This window comes from Oreochromis aureus, linkage group 4, assembly GCF_013358895.1.
Source record: "Oreochromis aureus strain Israel breed Guangdong linkage group 4, ZZ_aureus, whole genome shotgun sequence".
Taxonomy (NCBI): domain Eukaryota; kingdom Metazoa; phylum Chordata; class Actinopteri; order Cichliformes; family Cichlidae; genus Oreochromis; species Oreochromis aureus.
Window position 1 is genome coordinate 134279 of NC_052945.1, and position 13227 is coordinate 147505.

The 13227-nt window shown below is 46.9% G+C and overlaps 1 protein-coding gene across 1 annotated transcript; it reads right to left on the reverse strand.

Moving 5' to 3' along the window:
- Positions 1 to 421: 421 nt before the first annotated feature.
- maptb (microtubule-associated protein tau b) lies at positions 422 to 4915 on the reverse strand. The gene is made up of 10 exons (XM_031738703.2): positions 4793 to 4915; positions 4391 to 4459; positions 4044 to 4084; positions 3813 to 3870; positions 3657 to 3736; positions 2311 to 2460; positions 2154 to 2235; positions 1966 to 2075; positions 1472 to 1639; positions 422 to 1402 (listed from the first exon to the last, which is right to left on the reverse strand). Exons 1-10 carry the CDS (start codon positions 4878 to 4880, stop codon positions 1370 to 1372), a joined length of 879 nt encoding a protein of 292 aa, XP_031594563.1. The 5' UTR covers positions 4881 to 4915; the 3' UTR covers positions 422 to 1369.
- Between the last annotated feature and the right edge of the window lie 8312 nt (positions 4916 to 13227).

Genomic DNA, 13227 nt, shown 5'->3' on the forward strand with positions numbered 1-13227 from the left:
AGAGAGAGCGGATACAATGAGCTTCCTCTGAAGGGGGGCTGGCCTCTCCCTTAGAGATCAGGGCAGAAGCTTAGCCTGCTCGAAAGGAGCCAGATGAGGTGGTTCGGGCATCTGACAAGGATGCCTCCTGGTCACCTCCTGGGTGAGGTGTTCCAGGCATGTCCCACTGGGAGGAGGCCCCGGGGCAGACCCAGGACACGCTGGAGAGATGATATCTCTCTAAACCTGGGAACACCTTGGTGTTCCCCGGACAAGGTGACTGGGGAGAGGGAGGTCTGGACTTCTCTGTTTAGGCGACCCGGCCCCGGATAAGTGGAAGAAGCACATAAATCTGATAAAACTACTTCCTGTTTATGCTGTTGACAGCGGTTATAATGAGGCTGGCATCATGGCGTTTCTCTGCAGTGATGAAAATTACTCGTCAGATTCAAGAGAAACTTTATTGGTACAAAGCACTTGAACAGCCAACAGGCAGAGAGACACAAATGTTTTGGCACCTGGTATCAAACGGCATTCTGGGTATTTTTTTAATGATGATGGTGGTGGTGAGGGGTTGGTACAGCACGTCAGCAAAAACACAGAAGAGATGTGATTGGTAGAAAGATGACATCAGAGAGAGAGAGGCTTGATGATTGGAGAGATTTTATGAACAACTCTAATAGCACACTTCCTGTTTCCAGAGTCACATGACTTAATGTTTCACTTTTTCCCACCGTTCTCACACTTCCTGTTTCCTCCAGGAAGTGCTCAAGACTAAACGCAGATGTTAAAATAATGGTGAGTTCATGCTTCAGATGCTTTTTCATCGAATCAGTGCTCAAAACCAAACTAATGCACAGCGCAGGCGAACTCGCAGCGACACGTTCATGGCCATGCTTCTGCCGTCAAATTTAAAACGAGCTCAAATTTTCTTCAAAGGTCAGATTAAAGAGCGGGCTCCGGGTACGGGGGCGGTGCTGTGGGTGTTTACATGTCACAGGTTTGTGGAGTTTGTGTTTAATCGCATGATTTCACGCCGTCGGGTCTTTGATCAGGTTCTTGAAAGTGAGACGAGGCCAGCGGCACGCCGAGCTGATCAGCTGACCACGGGAACTCTTATAGTTAAACATTTATGTGGTGAAAGTCATATTTATTCATTCGTTTGTCACTGCTCAGCTTAAAGTTGGGTCGCAGTGGAGATAATAAATGTAAGTGAGGCCGATCATGTGACTCTGCACACCTGGATGAACTCACCTGGACTTATGATTCATAAAATCTCTCCAATCCTCGGTAGCTTTGTGTAACAAATATGATGATTTCTTTTCTTCTATTAGGCCGTTTCCTTGGTGACAGGAGGGGGGCAGGGTCTGTAGGCACAGGGTTTGTCCAATCACAGGCCTTGTTTGGCAAGCGAGGCGGACACCTGAAAGAGTAAGTGGTGAGTTAGCATATGTTGTGTTTTTACTTTGTGATTTTATTCCAGACTTTTTACCTCATCGGCCAGGGTGTCAAGGGGCGGAGCTTCAGTAGCATTAAGGCTTCCGTGGGAGGAAGTGTTGCTAAGATCACAAGGGGAGGAGTCAGCTTGAATGATGATTTCAGCACCGTGGTCGGTTCGAGCTTTGGCGCCCTCTCTGAAGCTCAGCTTCTGAGTCTCAATCTGCAAACAAACACACATGCGGGTGTCACGTGACAAAAATTTGCTGCTCCCGAGCTGAGTATGTAAAGTGCCAAATAAAAGAACAAAAGAAATTATGCTTCCACTGTAAGCGAACAGAGTTTACAGCAGAGGACAAATTAGGTCACGTGACACCGGTGACCTGCATGAGCAGGGCCGAAGACGTCTCCATTTACGGAGGAGACGGGAGGTCTTCTGCATGCAGGACGTTGTTTTGAAGTTTCTATGACACTGCGGTGTAACAGAGGAGTTGGGATTGCTGACTCTGCTCCTCTGACCCCCCTGAGGAGGTGGATGTTAGTGCATACCTTCTTCTTCCCTCCTCCCGGCACATGAGTGACGTTCTCCAGAGAGCCGACTTTGGACTGAACGGCCTTAACGGCCACCTTCTCGGACTTGATCTCCACCTTCCCTCCACCTGAGGAGTAGAGCGACGAGATCAGCCTGATCGTCTGTATTACTTTTTATTGATCAGCTCTCCGCTGAATCTCGTTACCTGGTTTGTGGTGGATGTTGTCTTTGGAGCCGCACTTTGACGTCACATTACTGAGATCCAGCTTCTTGTTGATGATCTGAACCTACAGACAGACAAGTGAGTGTCAGGATATACCTGAGAGTCAGCTCTGCACAGCAGGTGGACGGATGTACGTTACCTTGCCCCCTCCAGGTGAGTGCTTCAGGTTCTCCGTGGACCCGACCTTTGACTTCACATTGCTGAGGTCGGGCATTGGATGAGAGGGGAGGGGGGGCGTCCGTCCACGAGCACAGCCAGGAGACCTGGGGGGGGTCCGGACCACCGCCACCTGCAGAATGGCAGAACCATTTTAACCACCGGCACCAGTTACAGGCACTGTCAGAACCAGCCCTTCTGTTATTGGCTCTTAAAATCCTGCTCCTCACATACAAGGTCTTAAATAATCAGGCCCCATCTTATCTTAATGACCTTGTAGTACCATATCACCCTATTAGAGCGCTTCGCTCTTGCACTGCAGGCTTACTTGTTGTTCCTAGAGTATTTAAAAGTAGAATGGGAGGCAGAGCCTTCAGTTTTCAGGCCCCTCTTCTGTGGAACCAGCTTCCAGTTTGGATTCAGGAGACAGACACTATCTCTACTTTCAAGATTAGGCTTCAAACTTTCCTTTTTGCTAAAGCATATAGTTAGGGCTGGACCAGGTGACCCTGAATCCTCCCTTAGTTATGCTGCAATAGACATAGGCTGCCGGGGATTCCCATGATGCATTGGGTGTTCCTTCTTCACTCACTATGTGTTAATAGACCTCTCTGCATCGAATCATATCTGTTATTAATCTCTGTCTCTCTTCCACAGCATGTCTTTATCCTGTTTTCCTTCTCTCACCAACCGGTCGCAGCAGATGGCCCCGCCCCTCCCTGAGCCTGGTTCTGCCGGAGGTTTCTTCCTGTTAAAAGGGAGTTTTTCCTTCCCACTGTCGCCAAAGTGCTTGCTCATAGGGGGTCATATGATTGTTGGGTGTATCTATTATTGTAGGGTCTACCTTACAATATAAAGCGCCTTGAGGCGGCTGTTGTTGTGATTTGGTGCTATATAAATAAAATTGAACTAATCTGAATTTTAAATTTCTTTTTTTTTTGGCAGCAGCACTTCATCAACAGCTGGCAAAACCCCACTGACACCTCAGATCATCGACCTCCATCTCACCCCCTCCCCCCCAACCATTATTATAAGATTACTACAACACTGTTTTACATGTAGATGATCATCCTGCAGTCCAAACAGACGCTACATTAATTGTGAGGTGATGCGCTCATCAGTGAAAATGAAGACCTGCAGTTTTACTTAATGTTGTAACGTAATGTAATGTTCAGTAACATGCGTGCTCTCGAACAACATGGTGACTGCAGACAGAACGACCCTGCTGAACCAGTAACCCTCTGTCAGAGTACCTATACACTGCTGTACTGCTGGTTTGACTGCAGTAAAGCGTATGAATACTTCAGCACCTATCTCAGGTGTTCTCACCTTCTTCACCTCTCTGTTAGGTGTGGACGATCGGCTGGCGGGAGAACGACTTCCTGGGCTGCTGACGCCATCCACGGACTCTGACAGACAGACAGACACGGGTTAGTGGCTCTGATGGGTTAGACTGGTGTGACTGGTTAGACTGGGTCAGTGTACCTGTGCTCTTGGCTGAGATCATCTTGGCTGCTCTGGTGCCTCCTGCTGTCCCGGAGGCCTGAAACACAATGTCGGTTACCATGGTGAAAAGGAGCGAGGTCTGAAAGCTGTGAACTTGGGTAAAATCTTCCAGTATGTGAACATTTCCCATCATCGTGTTAGCATCGTGCATGGCGCCAGCCTCTGGGAACAGCTGATTATTGATTTCGATCAGTAAGTGTACAGATTTACCTTCACTGATTCTTCAGAAGTTGCCTTCACAGGGGCTTTTTCTGTTGGAGGATTGAAAAAAATATGTTAATGACGACTAATAATCAATAATCAGAGAACAGTCAGAGTTGATCGCTGACTCTCTGACTTTGGTGAAAGTCGCTGCTTGTCAGTTTTTTTCATGTTTCACTCTTATGTGGAGCGAGAGTTGCTTTCTTCTCCGGCTCCAGTTAACAGCCATCCAATCAGAGTGGAGGGGTGGAGCAAAATAAGTTGGGAGTAGGGTTAGGGTTAAAGCTCAGTCAGGTGATCAGTTTCTCGTAACACCTTTAGTTATCGATCAAATGTCAGTAATTATTTTTACCAACCTTCCATCTTCTGCGTTTCATAGGCGGGGCCATCTGTGAGGGGGGCGGAGTCTCCATCCATCTTCACTCCTACGGGGGAAGGGGAGGACACAGTGAAGAGAGGTGATGAAGAGGAGTCAGTGAGCATGCTCAGGCACGTGAATCACCATGATGATGATGATGATGCAGAAATAAAATCATAAAAGTCTGAATGTGTCAGCGCAGCTACACCCGAGCCTGCTCTTCCTCCTCCTCCTCCTCCTCCTCCGTGTTAGCTCGGGGCCTAACAGCAGCCTACGGACTGATCCGGTCACCGCAAACCCGCCGCAGCTGCTCCGAGTCTCCGAGAATCTCCGAGGAGGAGGAGGAGGAGGAGGATGAAGAGGGTGAAGAGAAGGAGGACGGGTGGTGTCCGGCTCTTACCTCCTGCTGCTGCTGCTGCTGTCGGTCCGTCTGCTGCTCCACCCTGCGCCGCTCTGACAGGGAGGGAGGGGGGCGCAGGCTGCTGCATGCCGGGAGGAAGCTGCCGTTACCATGGCAACCTGTTGCATCCAGACGGAGGAGAGAGAGTCTCGCGTTCTCGTCTCAGGTCGCACACGATGAAGTTCCGACTCTCTATATGCAAATTAAAGCAGCTTAAATAACGCGAGTCTGCTCCACAGGATGAAATTCTCAGAGGTGTGGGAGGGGTCACAGTAATCTGAACCGGAACTGCAGGTGCACACAGGTGAGAATAAAACAACATCACCTGATACGTGATTGCCTCGGACACAGAGACACGCAGTGAGATCACTGCACTCGCCAGAGTGGGCGGAGCTTTGCGAAAGTTACCTGAATTGCAGGTATGAGCACAGAGCGTACGTATCCAAATAAAAGGAAGGAAGTTTTGACCAAAGCTGACCTGTGCTGTAAACTTCTTAAACATTAAAGTTGTCTGCTCGAGCTTTGAGGTCAGAGTTCAGATCTACGGGCGCTCAGGTAGGCCGAGCACGGCTCAGTCTCCACGACTGATTCTAAAACAGCCTGACAGTTCTGAGCACGAGCAGAAGCTCTGTGTCCAAAGGACAGAGGTCAGAGGTCAGTGCCAGGCAGGCCTCAGCTCACCTGGCTTTGCTCGAATGGATTGTGTGATCTGACCTCTGATCCTGATGTTTCTTGTTTTGCGTTTGATGTGGGTGCAACGATAGCGAGGTGATTTACAGGACACACCTTTCTCCTTCCAGGTGTGACTGCGCACTCAGCTGAGTTTGTGGTTCTCTTCATCAACTCTCAACTCCTCATCATCAGTTTACCAGAGGCTTCCAGCAGTGTGACATCACTCACACCGTCAGTGTGCGTTTGTGAGCAGGTGTAATGTTTGCAGGTGTTCCAGTATGACGAGGATGAAGGTGACTGCCAGGAAGGCTCTGATTGGCTGATTTCTGTTTCAAAGATGCACATGTCACCTGATCACACCTGAAAACCTCAAAGGTCAACTGGTTTTATAACCTGAAGACTTTCAGGTGGACAAATGCACAGCCTTGTTTGCCGGTGTGTTTGAATACCTGCAGCAGTCTGGCAAACACCTGCTCAGAGGAATAAAGCAGTGACCTAATTTCTCAATGGTGCGACTAAAAAAAAATCTTAGGTCACACCACTGCGACCAGCTGTTCAAGTAAGAAAAAAAGTCTCTGCAACTCTGAAAGTCTCTGTGTGGCCAACAACAGACACACATATCGTGGTCTAAACCAATCAGAGATAATCAAGGCCGATGTTGTGCCAAAAAGTGATTGCCTGTCAAAAACTGAGTTTCCGTGTGTAATATCTTTACGTATGTTGGTAAATAGACTTTGGTGAACAGGGTTTACAAAGGTGTCATATATAACATTTAAAAATGATCTGTTTTTCAAGTATCTTTATAATGCCCTGTTATTGGGGCGATCGTGGCTCAAGAGTTGGCAGTTCGTCTTGTAATTGGAAGGTTGCCGGTTCGAGCCCCGGCTCCGACAGTTTCGGTCGTTGTGTCCTTGGGCAAGACACTTCACCCGTTGCCTACTGGTGGTGGTCAGAGGGCCCGGTGGCGCCAGTGTCCGGCAGCATTGCCTCTGTCAGTGCGCCCCAGGGCAGCTGTGGCTACAATGTAGCTTGCCATCACCAGTGTGTGAATGACTGAATGTAGTGTAAAGTGCCTTGGTGTCCATAGGGACCAAGTAAAGCGCTATACAAATACAGGACATTTACCATTGTACCTGTACCTTGTATTATAACCAATCCAGTCCATTTTGTCCACTTAAAATATGTTTACAGATACAGAACTATTGTTATTTGTTTGTTATTTGTTGCCATTTCTGCTCTCCTCTTGGCCAGATTACTCTTCAAAAATAATTTTTTAATGTCAATGCTATTTTTTTAACTGGGGAAATAAAAGATATATAAAAGTCACAGCCAAAAACTGATTGCGGCTTCTACCTTGTTACAGGAATGTTGTTTGTGTCACAAGATGACTCAATATCACTCATGAAGGAAAATATTGTAGACCAACAAGTTATTTATAGCAGTTTAAATGTAAAATTTTTGGCAAATAGAAGAAATCAGTTTTTGGCAGGTGATTACTTTTTGACAGCGGAACGTCTCAGATGCCCACGCCCAAGGTAAGATGTTCAGATATTGAGATTTTCAGTTCGAAGCCTTTGAGGCACTTTTAATTTTGACTTTCTTTTTATTTTATATATATTTATGAGATATTTTAAGTTTAAATTTCAGCTCAGTGAAGCACTTTCAGCACAAGAACAAAATGACTCCTGTTTGGAGACATGCTTACGAAGCGGATTTCAAACTCTATCAGTCACTCAGTAGAACATGGGAACAGAGCGGCTGTGAGAGAATTCAACATTAATGAATCAATGGTACAGAAGTGGAGGAAGCAAGAAGAATGAGCTGAGTAAAGTTAGACTTATCTGACTGTTTGGTTTTGCTTAATGCACCTTATAATCCGGTGCGCCTTATGGTCCGAAAAACAGGATAGCTTATCTTTCTTGTAGAAATGTGCTCCAAATAAAGAACTTTGTGTTGAGAAGATTGTCAGTTAATCGTTTACAAATCAGTATTGTCTGTATGGACTGCAATTTAAAAAAAGTGAGCATGTAAAGCTGCCGGGTTCAGCGATGCAGTTGAAAAACTGGGTGCACCTAAGTTTTGTGCTGGTGCACCTAAGAAAAAATGTTAGGCGCACCAGTGCAAACGTGGCAGAAAGTTAGTCTAGAGCCGTGTAAAGCCTGAACACCTGTCACAGGTGTTGCAGCGGTTGCTCTGCAGCCCTCAGGTGTGATAATCCAGGTCTAGCAAGCAGAGCTGCATGTAGCAGGTGGTGTTTCCTGTCTGTAATGTCCTGAAACTTTGAGCCACACCTGAGGTACAGGTGTGCGGTTTGTAGGTTTTGGAAACTTTCCGCGGAGCAGCAGAAACAGCAGACTTAAAAAAGACGAATGCAACGTTTGTGCGTGTTCAGGGTTCTTTATTGTCACTCATCATGAAGAAATGCGACACAACGAGAAGAAGTTACTGATAACAAGTTAAATAAGTAATGACCTGATTAAAATCAAATAAATAGAAAAGTAAAAATAAATAAATACATTTAATCTTCGGAAGCGTGGGAGTCCAGCACAGTTCAGCAGTCATCCATAAATTATAATGTATAGTGGCATATACTTTTAGTTTTAATAATCTAAACATGTTCAGGTATAAGTTTAAACATAATGGTGTTCCAGCTCCTCTTAGCAGATAAGAAGTTAGTAGGTCCACCACAAGGGGGCGCTCTAGTGTACTGAAGTGAAGCATGGCTTTGTACAATCAGCCTATAAAACCATTAAAGCTTCAATGTAATCCAATTCATTATGACATGGTGTTTTTGTTTATATGTGATTAACATTTGGATACTTGTGTAACACAGAGAGGAGGCCCCACCCAGTTCACCTGCCCCTCCTGCCCTCCCCTAATGGCTTCATCGGGTCAGGTAAATAAAGCACTGGAGGCAGCAGGACCAGACAACATCCCTGGACAGGCCAGTAGCACTCACTGTAACCAGTAGGAAGTGTTTTGAGAGAGTGGTGGTGGCCCACCTTTAAAACCACATACCAGACCCCTGCAGTGCACCCACTGACCCAACAGACACGCAAGGATAACATTATCCTGCTTCATAACCTCGCTCCTCCATAGTTACCTGATCTTTATATGTACTCTCCCCCTCGTACGCTCTTCTTCAGCTTCCCTTCTGTCTGTTCCACCTGCTTACCTGACTACCACACGACTTAGAGCCTTTAGTTGTTCTGCCCGAGACTCGGATGCACTTCCAGCAGATCTCCAGACCACAAACTCTCTCTCTACTTTTAAATCACATCTTAAAACCATCTAGAATTGCATACCCTTCATCATGACTCAGTCTTAGTCCATTTTTACCTTATTTAGCTTTTATACTTCCATACTTATTCTTAGTTTTGTTTACCTTATATTTTTATTTTGTTGCACTAATGTAAGGTGACCTTCGAGGTCTTTAAAGGTGCCTATAAATAAAATGCAATATTATTATTACTATTATTATTATTATCTTCTGATCACAACTATCTCTACTTTCAAGATTAGGCTTCAAACTTTCCTTTTTGCTAAAGCATATAGTTAGGGCTGGACCAGGTGACCCTGAATCCTCCCTTAGTTAAGCTGCAATAGACGTAGGCTGCCGGGGATTCCCATGATGCATTGAGTTTTTCCTTTCCAGTCACCTTTCTCACTCACTATGTGTTAATAGACCTCTCTGCATCGAATCATATCTGTTATTAACCTCTGTCTCTCTTCCACAGCATGTCTTTATCCTGTCTTCCTTCTCTCACCCCACCCGGTCGCAGCAGATGGCCCCGCCCCTCCCTGAGCCTGGTTCTGCCGGAGGTTTCTTCCTGTTAAAAGGGAGTTTTTCCTTCCCACTGTCGCCAAAGTGCTTGCTCATAGGGGGTCATATGATTGTTGGGTTTTGCTCTGTACCTATGAAGCGCCTTGAGGCGACTTTTGTTGTGATTTGGCGCTACATAAATAACATTGAATTGAATTGAATTGAACTCCATTTCCCCAATCTTATAAACAGGACATTAGCATTGGATCAAATGCAAATGGAGTCACTTGGATGAGTGACAAAATGTTTCTCCCACTGAAAACGTCCAGAATCAACTTTTGGAGATTTATTTACCTGGATGATTGGGCATGCATCAAGAAGGAGGTCAATTCCTTCTTAGCTCACTTTGAGACCACACCCTAGGCCACTCCCCCTGCCCCACACCTCCCCCTCACTCTCCCTGCAAGAGCACGAGGTCAGGAGGTCACTGAAAGCAGTAAACTCCAGGAGAACTGCCGGCCCGACAGTGTCCCAGCAGCTGCGGTCAAAGCCTGCACGGACCAACTGGCAGGGATCCTCATCAGGCTGTTCAGCCTCTCCCTGACTCATGCCACCGTTCCCACCTGTCTGAAGGCTGCCACCATCTTTCCCATCCCCCCAAACACTAACGTGGACACCCCAATGACTACTGACCTATAGCCCTCACGTCTGTCGTCATGAAGTGTTTTGAGAAGATAGTGTCTCAGTGTCTCACTGGTTTGCTGACAGATAAAGGATCTGCCAATCTCACCTGGACCCACGACACCATCGCTCTGGTAAAGAAGGCCCAGCAGCTGCTGCACTTCCTCTGTGTGCTGAGGAGGAATAACTGAGGGGCCACGACTGAGAACAGGAAGTCTGCGCAGAGGATAATTAATATTGGCTGCCCTCTGACACCCCTGGAGGCCATCACCAGATCCTCCTGTCTCAGGTAAACCAGGGCCATCACAGGTGGCCCCGCCCACCCCCTATTTGACCTGCTGCCCTCTGGTCGGCGCCTCAGGCCAATCAGGTCCCACACCTCCAGACTCACTAACAGCTTCTTCCCCTGGGCCATACTCACTGTTAGCAAACACTATCCCCCCACACCCCACCCACCAATCTGAACCATGGTCTGAGTGACCCTCATCACTCAGACCACTCACACACAGACTCTATTCAGACCAAGTCTTTATGTCTTTGCATTTCCACCAAGCACTCTGCAACTTATCGGTAATGTGTGCCTCTTGATTGGACATATGTCTCCTGTTTGTTATTTAACCCTGCTGCCTACTATTTATATTTTATTCTGCCACAGCTGGTGTGGAGCACCCACAATTTCATTGTGCATGTACAATGACAATAGAGGGCTATTCTATTCTATTCTAAAGTTTGCAGATGACACTGTAGTGACAGGACACATCACTGCCAGCGACAAAGTGGCATAGAGGAAGGAGGTGGCCAGTGTGGTGTCATGGTGTGAGGACAACAACTTCCCCTCAGCACAGAGAAGACGAGACAGATGATAGTGGACATGAGGAAGGGGAGGACATGTCAGCAGCTCCTGTTCATTCATGAGCTTGAATTGTAGAGGGTGAGCTGCTTTAAACACCTGAGTGTTGTTGTCTTGATGCATGCTCAATCATCCAGGTAAGTAAATCCCAAAAGCTTGATTCTGTTCATCTGGATGGTGGTAGAACTGAAAATGCTATGTCCAGATGAACAGAATCAGCCTTCTGGGTGTTGTAGGGTTTTTTGTTTTCTTTTTATGAGATAGCAGACAAATATGCTCCAGTTAAAAGTTTTTACAATTTATTATCAGAATGGTTAGAATTTCAAATGAGTTTTACACGGCGACATGGACCTCCTCCCTCTGGCTCAGAGACAAAAGGCTGCCGCCGCGCACAGACAGCAGCACTTTTCATTATGTGTGATAACAGGATACTAAGGTCATTGGCTTATCTGGCTGAGATCCAGTTCACGTTTCTTCTTCTGCAGCTTTCTGGGCATCTCCTTATTTGGATATGACCCTTCTGCTGGCGACGCTCCCATTACCATGACAACCATCTCTGGTCCTCCGGCCAGTCCTGCAGAGTTAAAGAAGAGCTGTGGAGTGCATTCCAGTAGCACCTGATTTATGCCCGAGGCCACATTCCTGTGAGGATGTGCTGAGGAAGCATTGTTTTATCAGAGTGAATCCAAAACTCTTCTACAATACACTGTGTGCAGTAAAAGACAAATATGTGATGCTAATTGTGAGATATTAGTCTTAAAGAGAGCATCCTGACCTGCTGCATCGTTATACGGCAACACCAATGCTATGGACTGCAAACGCCTGGAGAGTAGTGAAGGCTGCCGAAAAGATCATTAGGAGTCCAGTGGCCTCTCTGCAGAACATCTACCAGCACAGAGTCCACAGGATAGCTGCCATGACCTGGATGACAAACGTGTGCTTTCAGTGCCTTCAATCCAATCTGCACTGCTGAGAGAGAAGCTGCAAGGAGCGGGAGTGAACGGTCACCTGACTGCATAGACAATCGACCAGCTCAACCACAGCACGTGAGGCAAAATAAGACACAACTACAACACAGGAAAAGACCCAGGGAAACCGAGTTAACGATAAAAACCCTGAAAACCATAAACTTCAACCCGAGTCTCAGCTCTCACGGCCTGGTACCAAAAGACTCACGGAGCGGTACCTAACGACTCGCATCCCGGTACCTAACGACTCGCATCCCTGTACCTAACGACTCACGGAGCGGTACCTAACGACTCACGGAGCGGTACCTAACGACTCGCATCCCGGTACCAAACGACTCACGGAGCGGTACCTAACGACTCGCATCCCTGTACCTAATGACTCACGGAGCGGTACCTAACGACTCACATCCCGGTACCAAACGACTCACGGAGCGGTACCTAACGACTCGCATCCCGGTACCAAACGACTCACGGAGCGGTACCTAACGACTCGCATCCCTGTACCTAATGACTCACGGAGCGGTACCTAACGACTCGCATCCCGGTACCAAACGACTCACGGAGCGGTACCTAACGACTCGCATCCCTGTACCTAACGACTCACAGAGCGGTACCTAACGACTCACATCCCGGTACCAAATGAATCACTTATTGTGTCCTAAATATTATGCAGCCATCTGGCACCAGATGCACTTTGTTGTTGAGAAACATCATAAATCTGTTAATCTCGCCCATATCATTTTGTGAACACTGTAAAACGAGATTGTGGATTGAAGCGGCAGAAATGAGTTTTCTCCAAAAGGTGGATGGGCTCTCCCTTGGGGTTAGGGTGAGGACTTCAGTCATTCAGGAGGGGAACTCTTCCACATCGAAAGGAGATGGCTAACGCTGTCGCCTCCTGGGTAAGGTGTTTCAGCCTGGCATGTCCTAGGGCAGGGGTCGGCAACCTGCGGCTCTTTAGTCCTTATAGTGCGGCTCCGGGTGGTTTGGGAAAATACATTAAGTATTTAGAAGTATTTAGCTGAAGTGCATTTTATTTGTGTTTAGTTCTTTTTTTAACTTGTAGTTCCAAATTTGGGAGATTATTGTGATATTGCAATATAAAAATAAAATAATTTTATTATTTTTCATCGCTCAAAATAAGCTTCACACACAACACGGTATACCCGCCGAAACGCCGTGCATTTATCGAGCCTTTCAACCCCAGGTAGGCCAATTATGGATCTTCGGATCCACATTATGTCAGCAGCTATTCTCCACTGTGAACTATGTTAAAAACAAACACCGCTCACGCCTGACAGATGACAGCTTACAGTCCTGCGTAAAGATGAAAGTGACTTCGTATAGCCCCGATTTGCAGACCCTGTGCGCAGAGGTTCAGGAGCAGAAGTCCCACTGTAAACATATCATGGCAGACCCGCTGCTTTTCAGCATCTCTTTATTGACCACTTGTCACACACGGTTGCTGTACCATACAGCCGGCTGTAGCTTTTCAGCTCAC

Coding starts and splice junctions, on each gene's coding strand:
- maptb (XM_031738703.2), bottom strand. CDS start 4,880: ATGCAGCAGCCTGCGCCCCCCTCCCTCCCTGTCAGAGCGGCGCAGGGT. Junction 2,236..2,310: donor ACTCACCTGGAGGGGGCAAG/GTAACGTACATC, acceptor GTCTGTCTGTAG/GTTCAGATCATCAACAAGAA. Junction 2,076..2,153: donor CAACATCCACCACAAACCAG/GTAACGAGATTC, acceptor TCTACTCCTCAG/GTGGAGGGAAGGTGGAGATC.